Below are 17,932 nucleotides of genomic sequence, written 5' to 3'. Positions count from 1 at the left end.
ATGTTACATTTCACTTGGAATTTGATTCTAGCTTCAACTGTATTGCTTTCTAATTACATTCTAGTGGACATTTCACCCTGGTATCTGTATGAGCTGAGTTATTCACAGTTAGAATTTTATTGCATCTAAATTACAAGTTTAGAATGTTCCTTCACGTGTGATTAGTTTGAGTAATTGTCAAGAGTCTGCCAAACAGCCCCTGCTCACTGAAACGAGGTCTGTATAAATTAGGCAGGCCGTGGGTCTACTGAGAGAGTTTGTGCAGCGGATAAAGACTGCAATAGCTACTGGTGTTTGCATGTGTAATTAGAAAATGCATTGTTCTCCAATTAAGAAAATTAATTAAAATCAAGCAGATGGCAATCAAGGCACATTGCAATACAATTTCTCTGGCACACGCATTAGTCTTAGGTGCTATCAATGTACATATTTCTTTTACATGGGAAATTTAACTCCAGGATACATTAACCTGACTATTCTTAATATTCATTTTTTATTCTTTTTTTCTATTTCTTTTCATCTGACTGCAAAATTAATCTTTTGGTACACACAAAAGTTTTTGGCCACAAAATATGTAATTTATTACATGATTTTTTTTTTCTCCTCCACAGCAGTCCTGGTCAAAACAATAACAAGTAAACAATTATTTAAAAACAAAACAAACCAACTCCACCTTTCCCCCCCCCCCAAAAAAAAAAAACAAAACCAACCATCTAACTTAGTAAATATTTCATTAATGAAAACTGCAAATTTCACTGTTATGTATGGCGTGATGTCACTGATCATACATAAGAAAATGAGAATGTTCACCTAATTAATAACACCTACAGCTGGCAATGTTATTCAGTTATCAGAAATGTAACATTTTTCATAAAAATTGTTTGACTAAGGATTGAAACAATTTATTATTTCCTTACAAAATATATATAGTTCCCAAGCTAGATAACAGAACGCTCAGCTCCTGTGAGGGCTGAGTTCTCAAAACATGCAAGTCACAACAGCTAGAGCAGACCTTTCGACTTCATTCAGAAGTCAGAAGTATTTATGTTACTCTAACACAGTAAAGATAAACATGCACACTCCATGTACTTCCATGACAGAGATCATAAACAATTCTAATGTCTTCATATTTTAATGCAAACATATGCAAAATCATCCCCTCAAGGCATTTTTTACTCATTCCAATTGATAATGATAGCTGTTTACCTGTCCAGGGCTCTAAATATCATCCATTTTTAACTGAGTTTCACAGAAATGCATAAAGAATCTCAGACTTACTATTGGGAAACCAGCATGCTTATGACTAACACCCTGGGGGCATGACAAATAAGAGCATTAAATGGCAGATATTTAAAGAACTGCACAATTGGAACTCCTTGCTGTGCTAAGGCATGAAAATAGGATTAAGAGAGGAACGCACAATTCCAGAAGGAATATCTGCTATGACTTTTTCCCTCCAGCAGAAAATTCAAAGTGAATGTCTGAAACACAGAGCTAACATCAAGCTGTACTTCATAGCGATACTTCAGGCACTGCTGAGTATCAAAGAGTACATCTCCATCATTCCCTCCTTGCATGAGAGACACTGGCTTGTACTTTTTAAGGGGGTATCCCTTATAAGGCTCTGTTCCAGTTTTTATCATACCCACCTTGCCATGGAGTTAATGAACACCTCACATTCCACAGAAAGGCACCTGCCCACCCTTCTCTACTTGATTTTCTATGTTAGCACTGTAAACCTGAATTCATAACTTTCACCCAAATTCATCTACCTTGTCATCAACAGAAAGGCTTTTCTTTTTTTTTTTTTCCCCACTGATATTCAGAGACCACTCTGCTCTGCACAGGCAAACACTCCTGCCTTGACCTAATTAGGGCTGTCCAAATCACTGGTCAAGGTGGCTGCTTGAAGAAATGTTATATGTCTTCAATCACTTTTTTTTTTGGACCACCATCTATAAAATGGAAACTGTACCTTGTATTGATGATGACCACGACTGGAGCAGCAAATGCTTACAAAAGTTTTTCAGATCTTCACATTGCCAAAATAATGCCAATGCAGTCTCTTAAATGAAAAGAGGACCTTGCAAATCCAAATGTTAAGGGCAAGAATGTTGTTGTTGAGTCTGCTATGGTCTGGAGCATTTTGGTTAGCTTGCTTTTGTAGATGTGTTAGCTTGTACATGTCTCTATCAGACTACTGATTCTCAGAGGTCAAAGAAACTCAAAAGCAGACCAAAGAGAACACTGATCTGAAGAAACACTGTACACAAAACTGTTTCATGAAGTTATTATTTGTCCATCTCTGTTTCTTTTCATTAGGTTTTATACTGAATTGTCTCATTTGCTATGACTCCAGTGCCCTTTCTTATCGTCCAGCAGATCCATGACATTGCCCAGAGCTGTGGACACATTAATGCAGAACTCAGAATAAGAAACACAGAATAAAAATAAAGAAGAGGCAGAAAATAACCCTTGCTGTTCAGACTACCTATATACAATGACAATAAGGAAAGATACCGAAAGGCAGAGGTGAGAGTTTTGAATTTGGGAAGCTGTTGAGTAGAACATGGAGAGATTAGCTTTATTTATTTATTTTTGTACAAAAGGGAAGAGTTACCCCCTTATTTTTAAAGTTAGATGAAGTCTCCTAAACAGCTACACAACTTTTCTAACTGTTCAAGCAGTAGCGCTAGCCATAGGATCATCCCATAATTTCCTTTTTTCCATTATTATGGGATCATTCCATGATTAGTGCTACTGCTCCTCAAACTGAAGACAGTTGATCACATTTAATAAAGATTACCAACAATTTAGAGCACACATTTCTCTGCCACAAGGATAATAGACCTATCTAATAACAGTAACATCTAATAGAAAATATTAAACCCTTGACAATAATCAATCAGCAGACCCAGCTTTGCTTATGCTAGAAAGAGTAAAACCAGTGTGATAAATCAAAATGGAAATAGAGTGTTGAGCAGCAAATCTGGTTTTCCTTCTCCTTATTCAGTCCCTAAGTACCTCAATGTCAATTCCATTACAGCCAAGTGGAAAAAATAAAGAATGGTGAACATAATAAGTTTCTGTGCATAACTGTCAAGAAACACTTGATTAAGAAAACAAAAAAGAAAGAAAGAAAAAAAAAAAGAGGACAAGGGGCTTGTTTCCTCTGGCTCTTATGCACTAAAAGTGACTGTTTAACATGAAAAATAAATTACCAAAAAGGAATGGCTCACTGGAGATCAGAAGTCAGCTGTTTCCATCCTCTAGTTAAATATGACATTTAATACAATGGAATTAAAGTAAAATTTCACTTTCTCACTAAGCAATTATGAAGCAGTACACCAACTATAAGAGAGATGCAAGTCCCTGCAGTTTGAGATTAGTCTAGTGAAAGTTTCCTGAAAAGGAGTGTTGTACGTGAACCATACACCAGTGGCTAAATTCAGAACTGGGCTAGTTACTTGCTGTTGAGAATTGTCTTCTCTATTAAACCTTAGCGAATATATCACCTCATCTCACTGCCATCAAATGAGTTTCAGACCTCTATCAAGGTCTTCCAAATGTAACAAAATGGGTTAGTAGGCACTGCGATTCAGGCTTACACACACAGCTTTCTGTCTGCCATCTGTTAAGCAAAACAGAGATCTTAAATGCTGCTTTAGAGTCAAGGTAACTTTCTACTGTCTCCAGATGTCTCCTTTGAAAAGCTGTTGCCAATTATGCATTGCTACTAGTTTTATATGAACACCTTGCAGACCTTTTCACATTTGTTACTGATACATCAGTACTCTCCACATCAAGGTGTCTACTAGTACATTTATTTCTATGCATTCAGACATACATCAGTGTATGACTACATCTGTCAAAAACTATTGTATTAATTCACAGTCAAAATTCAGCATAACTGAAACCTTCATAATAATCTCTTAGATCTTTGGAGTTATCTGATTACCTTTTAAATATTGAATACAATTTTAGGCTAATGTTTACTCTGCAGATTAAAATTTGCAGCCACAATGCATTCTGATGCACAGAAAAACACCACATTTTTTCACTTTTGGCTTAAAATTGGAAAACGGGGGAGTGGAATTGTTTCATCTGTAGCAAAAATTAAATGAGGTTGTCAACCTCTTCTGCGTTTCTTTAACACAAGAAGGAAGTATCTCTTGCAAGATGAAATGAGAAGAATAGCAGCAAATGAGAAAGTGTTTTTCAACTGGATGTTGAGAATAACTCAAGCAAGTATCACTTTGTGTTTTTCAAACTTTCACTGACAGAAAGCATCTTGTTGACTGAAGATGAATCTAATTATTTCAGACAGCTGCTAGAGTTACCAGGTGCCCCCTGGCACAAGCATGCAACAAATTTCACCCGTGCTATGCAGCAGAACCCTGTGAGATGAAGCCAACCTGCAGAATTGCTCTAGTGACATTAGTCCTTGCAGGCTAACATCTGCTGCTTCCATAACTGATCAGATGCCATTATGTGAGGGCTGCTCCAAAAATAATGCCTCCTGTTTTATTACCTGGGCTCACAACGTCTCAGGTGGATGTTGGTGAAATGGCAGTAGAGGTTGAATCTTCCCACCAATATTCCATTATGTTTTATCACTGTGCAACAGATGGCAACAGAGGGGCAGTCTGACCAAATGAGTGGAAGTGTGGATGAAGCAAAAGAATGGAATTTAATTCCTTCATGTGGAAAAAAATTGCATTGACATTTATGGATGCTTGCTGAACATTTCTGGAGACCAAACAGTGGATGTGAGGTGGTGGGTGGTGCCTTTCAGCAGTAGCAGCAGCAATGCAAAAGACAAACCACATTCTGGATGACCAAGCACAGATGTCATACCACAAAATGAACAGTGTCTCTTGATCAACTCATCTACGCAAACTGGCTAATGGCAGGGACTGCTGAAAAACACTGTTTTGTAGCTGAGAATTTGCTCTATCGCACAGTGTTACTGTGGTCTTTGTATTTGTTGTCATTTCAATGGAAATAAATAGGAGGCATTACTATCAGAGCAACCCACGTACAGCCTGTGCCATCTACTTTGTGCAGCCCAGGCACAGATGAGGCATCTCTTCACCGTACTCCCATGAACAGGGCAGACATGCTACTGTTGTTTCATTTGTTTCACTTTTTCCTGACACTGTGGCTAACAAGGTCTGCAGTCTCTCACTAACATTAACACAGCTACTAATGCATTACAAATTTTGTTTTTGCATCCTCCAGTTTGAACAGACAGCTGAGACAATTTCTAATTCAATGCTTCTCGAAACCTACTATCCATGAAATCCTGAGCCTTCCTCAATAGAAGATCATGCTTCACTGCCTGGAATATCTAGTCCTGCTAATCAACATTTTTAGACAACTGAGACAAAGCAGTTTTATCAGGCTCCGCTTTCCCAGCACATGGAACCAAAAGCAGAATAGCGAATGGAAATGTTTCCAACGTCCTCACACTGCCACCTGCTGTTCATGTTGCGTAACCACAAACATTTACATTTAAACCTGTGGTTTTCAACCTGGGCTATCAAGCATCTACAGGTCCATGGACACTTTCTACGAGAACTGGGAAATTTAACTATAAATCATATTCACTGTCGTTATTCTTAAATTTTACATTCAGGGTTGAATTTTTCTTGGAAAAAATTTATAGATAAAGATATCAAGGAACACATAATAAATGTATCTAGTGATATATGCAAACACTCTGTGTATATATGTAGTAAATCAGTAAGATGTGTGCATGTATATATATAAAATTCAACTGCAAGAATGGAGCTTCCTGGCAAGCAGGAAACATGCTGTAATTTTTCTTCCACCTGCACACATTAAACAATCCCAATCTTTCAAGAATACACATACAGCTAAAAAAACCATGAAATTGTCTTAAACCTGTTTTGGGACAGGTATTCCACACATCTTCTGAGTTCATGTGTTTAAGCTCATATGTTTTAAGGTCTTTTTTGCTATGTATGAAACAAGCTAAAAGTTAAAGACATCTATGATTGTGATGCAACCTCTTGATTTATGAAGCAGGAGAGCTAAGGAAGCTGCTCTGTAATTGGTAGATCTAGGCTTAACTCACCAAATTTGAACACATGGTCCATGTTGTTCAAGTGCAATGTTTCAGGAACTGCTACAAAAAAAGAGGCAGCTAATGAATCTTTCAGCTTAATAAAGTATGGATTAGCAGCAGATGCCCATATCTGGATAAAGAACAAAACTTTTCTGGAGAAGAACGTTGCTATGTTTTCTCCTCTTCCCTAAAAGAAAACATTTCACTATAAAACAAATAAACCAAACAAAATGGAAACATCACATTTTAATGCAACGGTTCCATTCTGCTTTGGTTTAAAACAATAAAAATTGCTTTCATGTGTTTTTTTCAACTAGTTTGTTACATGCTCAGTGCATCTGAAGTTTTACACCTCTAAACTGTATGATTCAAAAGCAACAGTTATCACAGTCAACTTAAAAATGAGCAACCCATCAATAGTGTCTCCAATAAATTTGAATTTCACTGTTATCATTAAATCTCTTCAGACTTTCCTCAATGACGCAGACGCTTTTTACACCCCTCCTGCCTCTGGTTCTCAAACCATTTCTTTTTAATTCTCTTTCGTTTTGTTGGGATTCTATAGAACATTTGTCAGCTTATTCCATCTTTTTTCTCTAGAACCAAAATCTTGCTATGTATGAAAAATAACTCTGGTTCTCTAAAACTTTAGACTTCATTTCAACTTGAAAAGATATGAATTCTCTGAGGAATTCTGCTAAGGCTTCCCTGGCTACTAGCCAGCACTTCATGCATCTCTGATTTCTTCAGAACATGGTTTACTTTACTTAATCAAACAGATTAATTTTGCACAGATCCAAATTCTCCATCAGTTGCTGAAAATGTTTCCTACACTCCCAATGAGTTTTGGATTAGATTCTTTATCATTATTTTTGTTTGGTCCCCACAGCCTGAAAATCAAAATTCTGCTATATATTAAACATTATAGATTCAAAACACATCGGGCAAGTTAAATACTGTCCCATCCTTCTTCCAGCTAAAATTTCAAGCACAGTCCTGTCATTTATTAACAATTCATCATGAGACATTGCATGCAGAGATCCTAGTAAGATAAGAGAGAGGACTGGGTTCTTTGCAACTTTGATTCTGTCAGCAGAAAGTTACCTATTTTCCCTACTAGCTAAATCCTGACAAAGAGCCTTCACCACATCAGAGGCTGTTCCAACCCCCAGGCTAGAGGGGTTACAGGGAACACAATGACAACTCTTTCTCAGTAGTCTCTGCTGAAACTCTCATACTCTGCATGAAATGCTTCACAGTGCTGTGTATAAAATGCTCAGAGGCAGGGGAGAGATCCCGGATATCCCATCCTGCACAGTCCTAACCACAGCCACATGAGCTATAAGGGAATTTCCCCTTTCCATGCTCGGTTTCATCTCAGCTAAACCTAGGTCACAAAGAAAGATTTCTGCCTATACTGAAAGTCTAGACATCAAAAATACAAAATGGTGAGACCTGATTAAAAGCAGTTTGGGACAACCCTAGAGTTGACCTGTTACTTTATACAACATTAGTCCCATGAACCAACTGCAACTAGTTCAGTCACTGTCATTATTTTAAGTCAAATTCTGATTATTAATTTTTATTTTCATTTTTCTTTGTATTTTCAGCCAAACTTTGAATAACTAACACTAGATGGTGCTTTTTGATGAGAAAAGTCTAGGACAATTTTTCTTTAAAACATGCTCCTGCTACAGCACTGTAACAAAATAAAGTGAGTATTGCAATTATGGCAGGTCGTGAGGAACCATGCCACCTGATCTCCAATGTTTTCCTTCTGACAAGAGCAACTCATCACACAAATTAATCTGCAAGCTGCAAAATAAAATTAAATATCTTAATACTTCTTTCTTCATTGTATAAAGCTCCAGTGTTCATTTTACACACATCAAAACAGCGATTGTAGTCATACATGGCACGCATAGTATCCATATCTGTAGAAATAAACTAAGGTTTTCATTTAACTAAGTATAAATATCCTGTTTCTATACAAAGTACTCAATATTGATAAATAAAAATAACCTTTCTTCTTGGAAGTGACTGTAAAATCCAGCACTCCAAGAGAAACAAGAGGGAAAATGCTGTTCTTACACATTAAACAAAGAAATGAGCAGCCTATGGGCAATATTGACATAAAATATTAAAAGTTTCTCTTAGCTATGTTAAAACAAGTTAGCTGTAGTTTGCCTGGACTAGTAACTGAACCGTGGGTATGTTTGTTTTTGATATTTTCATTTGATAAAAAGGAGGTTACACTGTAGTAACGACTGTGATCAAGGTTACTCCTTAACCATTACACATTCCTACTAAGCCTGTAAGCCTCAAATGTGTGTCACTTTTAATTAGATTAACAAATTTTCTACCAATACCAGCTAAGTATATTCACTTACTACGGAAAATAACTTAGTAGTTAAATAAATATGATGACCAATTATGACTTTAATGAATCAGTGATGTAAGGTAACACACTGGTGAGCAGGACATAGGAGGAACATGAACTAATTAGATCAAACTGAAGAACAAGCTGAGCTCTATATAAAAGCTACTCCTGCAAAGAGGACAATCACTAACAATTAGTGAATTGCTATCTTCCAAACCAGCTGATGAATGCACTTAGGGAAATATAGTTGGTGACCTTCCCACTGAAAGCATTAAATCCTGCTCACTGCAGGAATCGAGGCACAGCTGAAAGAGTTTTTTTCTCCCACAGAATTCCTAACTGGCCGCAATTGGAATGAGCTCACAGCAGCCTGATTCTCTCACTGCTGCTGAGGCTGAGCCCTCTCTTTGACACACTTCACAGGAGTGCCTGGGCGATACGGCATTATGCCAAAAAGGAGGCGTGAACAGCAAGATAGAGAGAAGGAAATCTCACTCCCAAGACTCAAAAAAAGATTAATTATACTTGTTAATTAATTACATATTTACTTTACACCACGAATGGGATCACAGAATAAAGGCTTATGAGACTGGCTTATGTAATGGCATCAGAATATGTATTCTCCCTTCTTTTTGTAATGGTGAAGAAATACAATACCTTTTCCCTTGTGCAACTGTGGATATATGTGGAGGGGTGAGGTTTGCACTGAGCTCTTCATAAGTATTCCCAGGATGTCTCCACTGTATATTTGGAACACAACACTAGAAAGAAATGGTGTACACAAAATCTGTGTATTCCTTTGAAACTAAATGCTACTACTGAATAGCAGCTGCTATTGTGCTCATTTTCACCAAGCTTCTTGCCCACTAGACCTTACATTGCAAACTGAAGTGTTGCACTTGCCATTTGGAAAATCACAAGTAAGTCACACAGCCATGAACTCATTGTGTCACAAAAGGGTAAAAACAAATCAGACAGCAAGCAATTCAGTCTTCTCAAACAACAGCTGTGAGTGTAAGTGGCAGCTGACAGATGAACTCAGCAGAGAAAGTTTAGCCCAACAAGAACTCTTCACTTTGTTTCACAAGGGCTTGAGCCTACAGAACATCAGTATGATCCAGAATGATTTAAATGTGCAGGTTGTTATTTTGACAGCAGCAAAGATTGACATGAGGTAAGAGACAATACTGCTGCTAGAGCTCGACTTCCTAATGCTGTCAAACAATAGTGTTCATAGTCTTTGCTTGCCTGTTTTTTATGAATATGAAAAAATATAATGCAGCAAAGGGACAGAAATAACTTTTTAACTAACCTCTTATTTTTGTTAAAAAATAAAATCATAGCCCAACTAAAGTTTTTGGCATTTCCAGCAAATACATCAGAGATTTCAGGCAAGATGCTTGACTTTTCATTCTCGTGCAAGCTTACTACACTGATGTGATTTAGCTACATGTATTACCTGTCATTCTGGAACAAGGAGCCCAGTCCATAACTGCTTTACTCTCAGGACAAGAGTACGAAATGTAGCTGATGCATAACTGATTCATTTCCAACCTTCACACTTCTCAAATTCCCCCAGAGACCGTCAGAGCTAACTCTGTAACAGAGGAAGAAAAATGAAGCACATTACTATGGAAATTAACAATTTATCAAAATGCCATAAGCACGACTCTCAGATACCCTCAGATAATTGTTACCACATTAGATGGAAACAGTAATGATAAGCAATTGGAAGAGATAAAGAAACAGAAATAAAAGAGTTTATCTGTATTTTCTATCTTCTCCAGCTCTTGTTGATTCCCCCTTTTTTTACTGTAATACTCTGTTCCCTGTCATAATAATTAAAAGGTCTGTAGGAAACAGTTCTTTACATTGTGTTTCATAAGTGTTTCCATGCACATTTTTACAAAGGATGGTGCTGATAACTGTTTCACACATTAACTGAAACGTTCAACAGAGAAAATTTTGCCTAATTCACCTCAGTATTCACTTCATAACTGGTACCAGAAGATATTTATTATATTGAAAAGTGCCTGCTGTACTGCTACTCTACCCTGCCATGACTGTATTACTTGTACAGTGTTCTCAAGGGCTCTTGAATTTTTACACTTGGTTTGATTTACAACATTTTTTGAGACAGAATACAGCGCTTGCTTGAGGTAATATTTGGGGCATCATTCAAATCCATTCATAGAATTTAGTCAGGAATGTGGTTTGAAAACAAGCACGTCACCTCTCACTCAGTAACAAATACCCAGCCTCCTCCCGACAGCTTTGGCAAAGGACATAATTTTCTTGGATTGCCACTCCTGCAGTGGTTTTATCACCATGCTGAAAGGCAGCGATTGGGAGACCTACTCACTAAATCCATTGGAGCTGGGCAGATTAATAGGCCAAGTTGGGTTTTAAGGTGTCTTTTCTAGGAGCAAAGAATGCGGCATTTTGCTAACGTTGATAACAGCTTGCAGTGCTTGAGATGCCTCCACAGCTGAAGATTGTCCCTAAATTCTTAAATAATGAAGCAAACTGCTCTGCATTACAGGGACTCATTAGCTACACACAATGGCCCAGTGAGGGGCATCGTTGGCTGTGTCGAAGGCTGTCCAGAAAGGAATCATAATTTGGCTTTCTCTGGTAATTCTCCTTACAGTAATTTCTGAGTACCACAAAACCTTTAATTCATTTATTTTGTACAACTTCAGAACCTTTCTTTGCAATAAATGAGAAAAATGAGGAAGTGAAGTAGAAATATGACGGATCCTAATTTGGTCACATGCTCAGAAGTACCTTTGGACATCAGAAATGATGTATTTCATCCAAAGTCACATTAAAGGCCTTTGGTGAAATAAGAAATAGAAGCTGGGTGTTGTGAAACCAGCTTTGTCTTCCAACAGCCACTCGTCTCTCTGAAAAATAAAACCTGCCATAAAGCAAAGATTCAAATAATAGTCTAAGGTACAACAACAACAAAAAACAACCATGGGATCATATAAGATTTCTACCTCAACTCCTTGCACCAAATTTTGTTCACCAAAAAATCTACATGCAACAACTTACATAAAGAAAATACAGCTGGTGCTATCTGTATCAGAAATGTGCTTTGTCATACAGAAGACCTTACAGCAAAAAGCAAAATACAGATATTTATTTCTAAGCACTTTTGTTCTAAAATACTTATGTCCAGGTGTCACACAAGATGGCAAGGAATTTGTATTAATTTGAATGACTGAGCAGCAATCCTTAACTTTGTAGAGGCTTGATCTTAGACTGCATTCAAATATTTAGTTACATATTCAAGCATAAGTGAAGAGCATACATCTAAACGTGGGATCCAAACTTAAAAGCTCACTGGAAATATCCTGCAACATATTTTTATCTCGTTACTCAACTACAGAGGTATTTTTGAGAACAGAAAAATTAGAACGTGTTACAAAAGCACTGGCAACTCATTCTCCTCCAGGACAGACATTTATAGAATCATAGAATGGCTTGTGTTGGAAGGGACGCCAAGGATCATCACGTTCCAACTCTCCTGCCAAAGGCCATTTAACTCACTTACTCAAAAACTCCCTATCCTATCACTTCAATACTATGGTGAAATGGAACAGATGATCTTCTTTTATATACATAAACATGCATACCTACTTCATTATCTAACGACATTTTAACTAAATTTGCATTAACCAGAAAACCAAGTAATCTAACACTCACATGTTGAGATAGGTATTCAGAGCATATGAGATAAATCATCATTTGGTCTGTCCTTCTATTTCCTTTCATTAAAGAGGAGTCCAGAGGACTCAAAGGAATAGATGACGGTATTTTAGAGAACAAAAGCATGGCTGTTGATCAATCACACTGGTGCAGATGTTTAGATTTTCTGTTTTGCTCTCTACAAATACGCAGCACTCCAAAATCAAGAAGACAAAAGGCTTCTACAACCAAATAAAACAAAACAAGGGATGATTTGTAAAGAAATGGAATGAAATACAAAGAAGTGAATTAAGGCTCCACTAGATAACATATACATTCCACCTATGAAACAGTGCTTTAAAAGAACATCAGCGTACCCAGTTCTTCATGAAATGCCTATTATACACAAAGATGTGCACACATCTTTGCTACAAGTACAGCATGCAAACAGCTTCCTATCAAGAGGTTTTCACTGTTGTGCTGGCCCAGTGGATATGGCCATGAGACCAGCCTCAATATCCCCAACCACTTAACATACTTGTAGCTACCGTTAAAAATTAAGTTCTAGCAAAGAAAAATTACTACATCAGAATGAACATTAGCATTTGTTGCTCCTTCATATAAATTGAGCTGGTTGAAATATCCTTAGTCTCTACTGAAACCATTCTGGTTCTGAGCTGCAAAGGCATAGTGATGGAACAACACTACTCAAAACTCTGGCTACCAAGGGTTTGATGTTGGACAGCAGAACATCACTTTTCATTAATGCACGATTTTCAAAAAAGTAGTAACAATTAGATATGTATGCTTTGTTGTCATTGATTTATATACTTCCTTCAGAAGGAAATTTCACGTAGCAGATAAAACATCATCCCTTTTCCAGACTTACAAACCATGAGCAGCAAGCAGGTTATAAACAGCAGTAGTAGGGTTAAAAGCTCCTTGTTTAGTTCTTTGCAGGCAAGTTTTAATTCACTCTACTGAGCATCTGAGTAATTGCAGCAAGAGATTTTAATAATTTATGTGTTCGTGTGTGGTTTCATGCAACTTTGTTTTAGTTCAGATCTATATTCCTGAAACTATACAGTTGTCTCCTGCTTTCAATTTATCTCCTGCTTATCCCCTGCCATGATTGTTATTTTTGCCCTAAAAAATTAGTGCTGCCTGTTCTGTATTGTTGACCTATTTTTAATGAATTCCTTTTAAACTCTGCTCTTCCAGAAATGAGATGAAATTTTGCTCTTTCAGAAATCTGACGAGAGTTTCATACATCTCTATAATGCTCATCTTTTTGTTCTACAGACCCATTCCTTGACAGCTGGATCACTCATATCCAGAGAAACACTCTGAAAATGCAGATGCTGGCATGAGGTACATTGCAGTTTCTGAATCCCACAATCACTGGGGTGGCATGCAGGACATTCAATTATTCAAATGCAATCTCTTGCTGTCCTGGGATTCTGGTTGGAAAAGTCCAGCAGGCTCGCTTGAGCAATGCTCACACACAGTTTTCTTATTCACACATTCTTCTTTTGCCTGAACTTCGAAGTAAGCTGGAAAAGTACATCGCATTCAATTATTCACAATTAAGGATATAGACCAGAATTCTAGGTTTTTGTCCTGTACTGCAAAAAAATGACATTTCTACTTTGAATATCCTTGTAGTTACAGTTTCATCAAAGCTTTTGCCCCATAGACTTCAGCATTCCTATCAACTATGGCTGATACAACTATCACCATGGAAAAAGATAACAAAGCTCTCATCCTGGGCTGGATGTGGTAAACCAGCAGATGATCTGGACCATGAAATTTCTCCAAACAGATAATTTCTTTTATTGTAAGTTATTTATTTGCTTCCCTTTGCTTAAACAAAACAAAACCAGATGAGATACAAATAAATTACAGCTTCTGTCATTTTTGGCATGTGTATGAACTTGGATGTACTCAGTAACCCAGGAGACTGCAGACATCTGTTAAATTCATGCCATCAATGTAAGGTAAGTTGTGACAACCTCACCCAGCCCAGGTGAGCTGACCATGAAACACCATGAAAGCAGCCAGCTGTGGAGGCTTGGAGACACCAACTGCCAGATGAAGAGAGGACCTGACCCCAACCTAACTGCACATTGGTACTGGACATCCATCAGCAGGCACTGCTCTGGGGCTGGAATTTAATGAAAGCCCATATCCAAAACGGCTCAGTTACAACTCAGAGATTGCCAAAGGTTTCTGTTAGTTGATTGCTTAGTCAAGACAACAAATTTGTTAAAAATAACTGCTGATTCGTTTCAGCTTTTAAAAAGGAACAGGCTATTTTTCTGAGAGACTATGAAGTGCATGCAAACGTCTGAAAAATTCAGCTTTTACCCTGAGAATGATTAATCCTATGCAGCTGTTCTCCTGGAATACTTTCAAATGTGTTCAATAAACCTTAAAGATTTGTTACAGATTGGTGACAGAATTATTTTGCATGACTAACTTCACTTTTTCATGAACTGTGAAACTTCGAGAGAAGATAGCTTGTACTGATTTGGGTGATTAATAAGTTTTAAATAGAGAGCACTACTACTCCGTTACTCTGTTAGTTATTCCTGCCTCAAGAAACATATTTTCCAAGGACAAACACACAATGCTCACTGTCCTCAGGACCTATATATTTCCTATATACATATATTTCTCTCTGTTTAAAACAGTCATTCATGATGTGTAAGAAAAGGTAAAGAAAAAACCTGAATTAGCACACTTCTGGATTTTAAATCAATCCTTATCAGTTTAAGCTTGTCTTCCCAATTTCCACTCATGTTGCTCCCAGAACAATTTCTAGATGTTCTCGATGAATTTATCTTATCTGCTTCAGCTGTTTTCTCCTGCTAAACAGGGCTCTAATTCAAGAGAACATTTAATTACTTTCAAATTTTTAAATTCTGTCCCTAAGCTTTGCAAAAATCAATTTGTCATGGAAGTAACGCTTACAGTCTTGATTCAGAAATTGACATAAATTCTTGAAGACCATCCTTCCTTGAAATGTCTTTCTGAACTCCCTTGTTATGGTGTAAGATTTTCAAGAGCACCCTTACAGTTTAGCAGACTACTAAGTGTTGTTCACTTGCAGGGTGGCATTTTTGAAAAACTACACTGTTGCTGAATACAGCAGGATTTGGAGATGCTTTTGAAAAGCTCTTGCTGAATTGCAGCCTCATTCAGCTCATTTATTTCAGTGTAGAAATATGTAGTTCAAGCTTCTTATTCATCTGTGGCTCTCATGTTTCTTCTCTCACATCTCTATTGGTACTCACCACAAACCATCTGCTTCCACCTGCTTCACCCCCTCCTTCCAAAGCATAGATTTCCAGTTTATTGTCTAACAGAGGTTTAAAAAATTTTTTTTCTTTTAAAAATTCTTTTAACTTGATGTCTTGGGACTGGGTTTCATTCTAACTGCTGACCAGCATAGCGTGCCACAGATTATTTCCTTTCCTGTTGCGACACAGCCAGTGCTGCATGGCAGCAGCCCAGAGCAGCACTGACAGGCACACAACACTCCAAGCACTGCCTTCCCCATCCTCTATTCTGCATCTCTGCCTGTATAATTCAATGTATCATCTTTTCTTCCTTTTATCATCCTTTCTACTGACAGTTCTGTAAGCAATTCCAATAAGACCAACTGCTTCAAAGAGCTTAAAGCCTGAAGAACGTTCATAGGAAAGTATGAGCGTACACACAGTTATCTGCAGCTCAAGAACAGACCCCAGGAAGGTCCTGCTAATTTCCTCATTCATCCAAAAGAAGTGATGTACAGTGCCTCACTTGCAACTGTTCCTTTAAAACTGAATTGCTATACCTGTGTGCAACATCTTGGAAAGTCTCCACTACATATCAAAATGCATATGGAACATAAAACAGTTCTGGAAAACAGAGGACCAAAATATTCCATACAATTACTTGACCAAAACCTTTCACCATTTTGCAACACCTTTAATAAAATAAAAAATAATAATAAAAAATATGTAAACACTAAAATTGAGATAATTCAATTATCTGTAAAGTAAGATTTTGCATTCAAATGCATTTGATTATCTAAGTGTAATTAGAATATTTTTTAATTTTAAAATATCACAACTCTATACTGCATTACATTTCTGGATATGAAGAATTTTCCTTTCACTGGAAAGGCATCAGCCTAGGTTGAGTCCCCTCTAGAAGTTCCCATTCCTTCACTGGCCTTTAGAGCAGATGAATCATCTATCTAATTTAGACAACCTCTCAAGATTCATTATGCAACATTAATAAGAGGAGAATTTAAAAAAGAAGCAAAACTTTTTGCTCTTTCATGACTCTCCTTTCTCTGAATGGCAATGCAATCTTGTTTCCCTATTGCAGAACAGTAATTCCTTGGCACAGGATTCAATTACATTGCCTGAAATTGCCTTTGTAGTGAAATAAGCTTTCATCCAGCAATGTAGCAAGACTTACCCTGAACACTGAAACTTATTTCTAGTATGATCCTATCGTGAAATAAAATCTTCTAAAACAAAGTGCTGAACATTCTGGATAGCAAGTTTCCAGACTCCTAAGCTGGAATCTCCAGACACACCATTACTGACCGCTGAGTGGCAGTGTAAGGAAAACAATGCCAAAACCAAAGTGAAAATCCATACTGTCATAGAAACTGCCTGATTATTTACACAGACTTTCCCCATTAGGAAGCACGTGTTTTCTCAGAGAATACATGCTGATGTACCATACTGTGCCCTGATCACATTAACTGATAACAGTATTTCATATATGAAATCATGATTCTGCATCTGCATCTCAAATGGTGTGGTTAAGAAAAGAACACCTGCAGGCTTCTTCAAGAAAATTCAGAGAAAGTTTGTGGCAGTCTGTTAGACAATACTGGATGTTGTCCTGAAAGCTGAAGGCTTATAAATCAATGCGTCAGTAAGATGGATATTGTGAAAACAAGAAATAAAACAGCATTCAATACCAAGTGAATATTTAAAATTAAAAAAAAACAATAAAAAAGAAAATAAATCTTTCAGAGGAAAGTTCTGGAGCTGAGGAACATCAACAACATGTATTACGAACAATACAGCCACAATAAAAGTCACTGTCTAAAATTATTAACTAGGTATATTAAACCTTTTAAACATACTGCAGACTTCAGGCATACATAAAAATTAAGTGAAAAGAAATCTTCAGACGAGCTAACAGATAAACGCTCAATTTAAATAAGGCTTATTCATAGAGACTGAAAAAGACACAATGGACTAGCAGTCATAATCTAGCAGCAGCTGTTCACCTATCTTCTATGATCAAGAGAAGCTACAAAGAAAAGAAAAACACAATGGGATGAAATATTAGTATTACCAAAAGGATTTCAAGTACAATCTCAGTTCTTCAGCCAGCAACTTCCCTCTGCTAAGTACTCCATTCTACAAAGGAATACTAGATAAAGCAGCACGATAAGAAACTTTTTTTAAAAAAATTGACATGCAAACTACAAAAATACTTCTCATTTGCAAACAACATATTTGGAAAAAGAATAAGTGAAATGTGAAAGCAAGGAAGAGAGGTTGCATTGCATTATATGCAGGCAGGTGGCAACAGATGGCTGAGAACAGAAGACCATAGGCTAGAAAGATTAAAGCAGAACAGAAGCCTCTTTCAAGATTCAGTATTTCTGCACAAAAGATGATTTTTTTCCTCCTTTTATGCTGCTTCTTAAGATGTGGTTTTATGTGAAACTTAAACCCATCTGAACTCAC

At 37.1% G+C, this 17,932-nt stretch overlaps 1 protein-coding gene across 1 annotated transcript in view; it reads right to left on the bottom strand.

Annotated features, from left to right (window-relative positions):
- Window positions 1–9,966: 9,966 nt before the first annotated feature.
- SPSB4 (splA/ryanodine receptor domain and SOCS box containing 4) overlaps window positions 9,967–17,932 on the bottom strand; it is a 169,069-nt gene continuing 161,103 nt past the window's right edge. The window contains exon 3 of the mRNA XM_048955310.1: window positions 9,967–10,068. Within this exon, the coding sequence (XP_048811267.1) occupies window positions 10,037–10,068 (32 nt within the window). The 3' untranslated portion in view covers window positions 9,967–10,036. The remainder of the gene's footprint in view (window positions 10,069–17,932) is intronic.

This window comes from Lagopus muta, chromosome 9, assembly GCF_023343835.1.
Source record: "Lagopus muta isolate bLagMut1 chromosome 9, bLagMut1 primary, whole genome shotgun sequence".
Lineage (NCBI taxonomy): Eukaryota > Metazoa > Chordata > Aves > Galliformes > Phasianidae > Lagopus > Lagopus muta.
Note: the sequence above shows the minus strand (reverse complement) of the source record. Positions and strands in the feature narration are given on the sequence as shown.